The sequence below is a fragment of the Curcuma longa genome, unplaced genomic scaffold, assembly GCF_044706935.1.
Source record: "Curcuma longa cultivar G26 ecotype Majalengka, Jawa Barat unplaced genomic scaffold, ITB_CL_G26_1.1 contig_26208, whole genome shotgun sequence".
Classification (NCBI taxonomy): Eukaryota; Viridiplantae; Streptophyta; class Magnoliopsida; order Zingiberales; family Zingiberaceae; genus Curcuma; species Curcuma longa.
The window spans coordinates 1-2,257 of record NW_027433026.1 but is presented as its reverse complement, the minus strand read 5'-3'; the positions used below and the strand labels follow the sequence as shown (position 1 = coordinate 2,257).

General features: G+C 38.5%; 1 protein-coding gene across 1 annotated transcript; it reads left to right on the top strand.

Annotated features, from left to right (window-relative positions):
• Positions 1-178: 178 nt before the first annotated feature.
• On the top strand, positions 179-2,251 carry LOC141818844 (uncharacterized; the record flags this gene model as incomplete). Its single annotated transcript, XM_074706269.1, has 4 exons — positions 179-575; positions 704-739; positions 822-908; positions 2,204-2,251. Coding segments are annotated over 4 exons (568 nt in total), but the record flags the coding sequence as incomplete, so codon positions are not given.
• Positions 2,252-2,257: the final 6 nt, after the last annotated feature.

Genomic DNA, 2,257 nt, shown 5'->3' with positions numbered 1-2,257 from the left:
AGGGCCGGCCCTGGCCCAGGGCAACCGGGGCGATGGCCCAGGGCCCAAAAATTTTGAGGGCCCAAAAATTTTGGATTAATTTTTATATTCATTCGGTTTAGGGTTGACGCCACTGTTCGGTTCTTTCGCACATCCGCATCGCCGCACCGCCGTTTGCGTGTTGACGCCAAAGCTGAAGCCTTCTTTCGCACATCTGCACCGCCGCACCACCATCAGCGAGGGTGATCTGTTTAGGGTTGACGCCAAAGCTGATCTCCCCCTCTTTTCGCACATCTACACCGGCGCCGTCAAGCAGATTGGGTGATCTGCGTCCTGCTCTGCACCGCCGAGCCGATCTCCCCCTCTTTTCGCACATCTACACCGGCGCGGCGGCGCCGTCAAGCAGATTGGGCGATCTGCGTCTCTGCTCTGCACCGCCGTTTGCTGGGTTTAGGGTTGACGCCAAAGGCCCAAAGCTGATCGGCGTACTCCTCCGCACATCCGCACCGCCGTCTCTGCACCGCCGTCAGCGAGATTGGCCGATCTGCTGGTTTCTTCCAAGTTCCAGCTCCACTACTCCCACTTCAATCTCCAGAGTATGCATCTATGACTTACCCTCTACAGAAAGCTCTTGCCAACAGCAATCATTTCGTTTAGTTGATTGCATCTCAGAACGGTTTTGTTCACAAATCAAATTATGAAACTTTTGTTTCCTTATTCTCAGGTTTGCGAACTTGATTTGATATTCAATTTTCATAAGGTAATTTGTTTGATGATTTCTTTGACCATCTCTTATTTTCTTGTTTATATCTTATCTGCTATTCTGCTTATGAATTGGGCAGGCATACTACATATTGGATGAAATTTTCATTGCCGGTGAGCTTCAAGAGTCGAGCAAAAAGACTGTTGCCCGTCTTATAGCTGCACAGGTATTTATTAGATCAATACCTTAACAACAAGGTTAAAGTGTGATGGTTCTAATGGAATTAAGCTTTTACTTAAACCAAAAATAATCATCTATCTTATAGTTAGAGACAACAAATAAAGTTTTGTTGATTGTGACACAGCCTTTTATTTTTGATGTACAAAACAATCATCCACTTACAAGCATGCATTCTAGCAGTTCAAAAATCAAATACCTCCACTAAGGTTATAAACATATAATTTAGTCGCTTTCCTAACAGCACAGGCTTTTTAGATAAGTGGTTAGTCAATTTTGAATAATCTATAGCAAAAAGCACCATCTCATCAATTCATGTGCTGATCACTTTCCTAATAGCTAGAGCTTTTGGTTTAAGATATCTAGGATTGAAATCCCTCGTGCCAAAAAATACCATCTTATCAATTAATGTGTTGATCATTTTCCTAATACATCAAACTTTTGAGATAAGTGTTTAACCTATCATCAACATAGAATTATAGAAGTGTAGGGTTTAAAGTCTGCCTAGTATACAAATATCATCTAATCAATTCTTCCCATCAGCTTGTGCCTTTGGAATAAGTGGTCAACTAATCAACTATAACAATCTCCTACAATGGGCTTGTGCCTTTATTGACGTAGTTCATTCAAATTAAATTCAGATATGCTATGCTTTACTAAGCAAATCTGCATATCAAAAAAGAGGAGATATCATAACCAAGATTTAAAGTCTTATTCTATGTTAATTGATGTTAGGTCAATGGTTAGTAAAAACCAAACTATTTTTGATAGGCCAGTGATTGTTTAAAATGCTTTCATTGAGAATTTTGTTTCTTTTGACAGTAAAATAATTTTGTTTTCTTCCTTTTGCAAGAAGTAATATCAATGTTTTCACTGATGAATTAGATTTTATGATTTTTATTTTTGAAGTTGCATTACGTGCTACAATATAGAAATTAAAAAGCATGAGATTAAATGTCTGGTTTATGGAGATTTGCTACTCTTGACAGTTGAATCTAACTAGTAAAATGGTGGTGGTTGAATGAACACTCTAAGTATTCTTTGAATAAAAAATAAGATTTCTTTGTTCTTGTTATAATTCAGTATCAAGTTGGATGATGTCTCAACTTATAAAGGCTCTTAGTATTATAATCTCATTATACAATTCGTTTTGGTTGCATTTAGAAATAAGTTTGGAGTTTTTTTTAAAGATGAAATTGGTTGTATTATGAAATTTAGAAAGGTTAAAATCTCGTCCTTTATCAAATGTTATAAGAATTAAATTTGGTTGGCTTCCTCATCTAGGGCCTAAAAATTGTAATTTCGCCCAGGGCCCTTGTCCAACCAGGACCGGCTCTG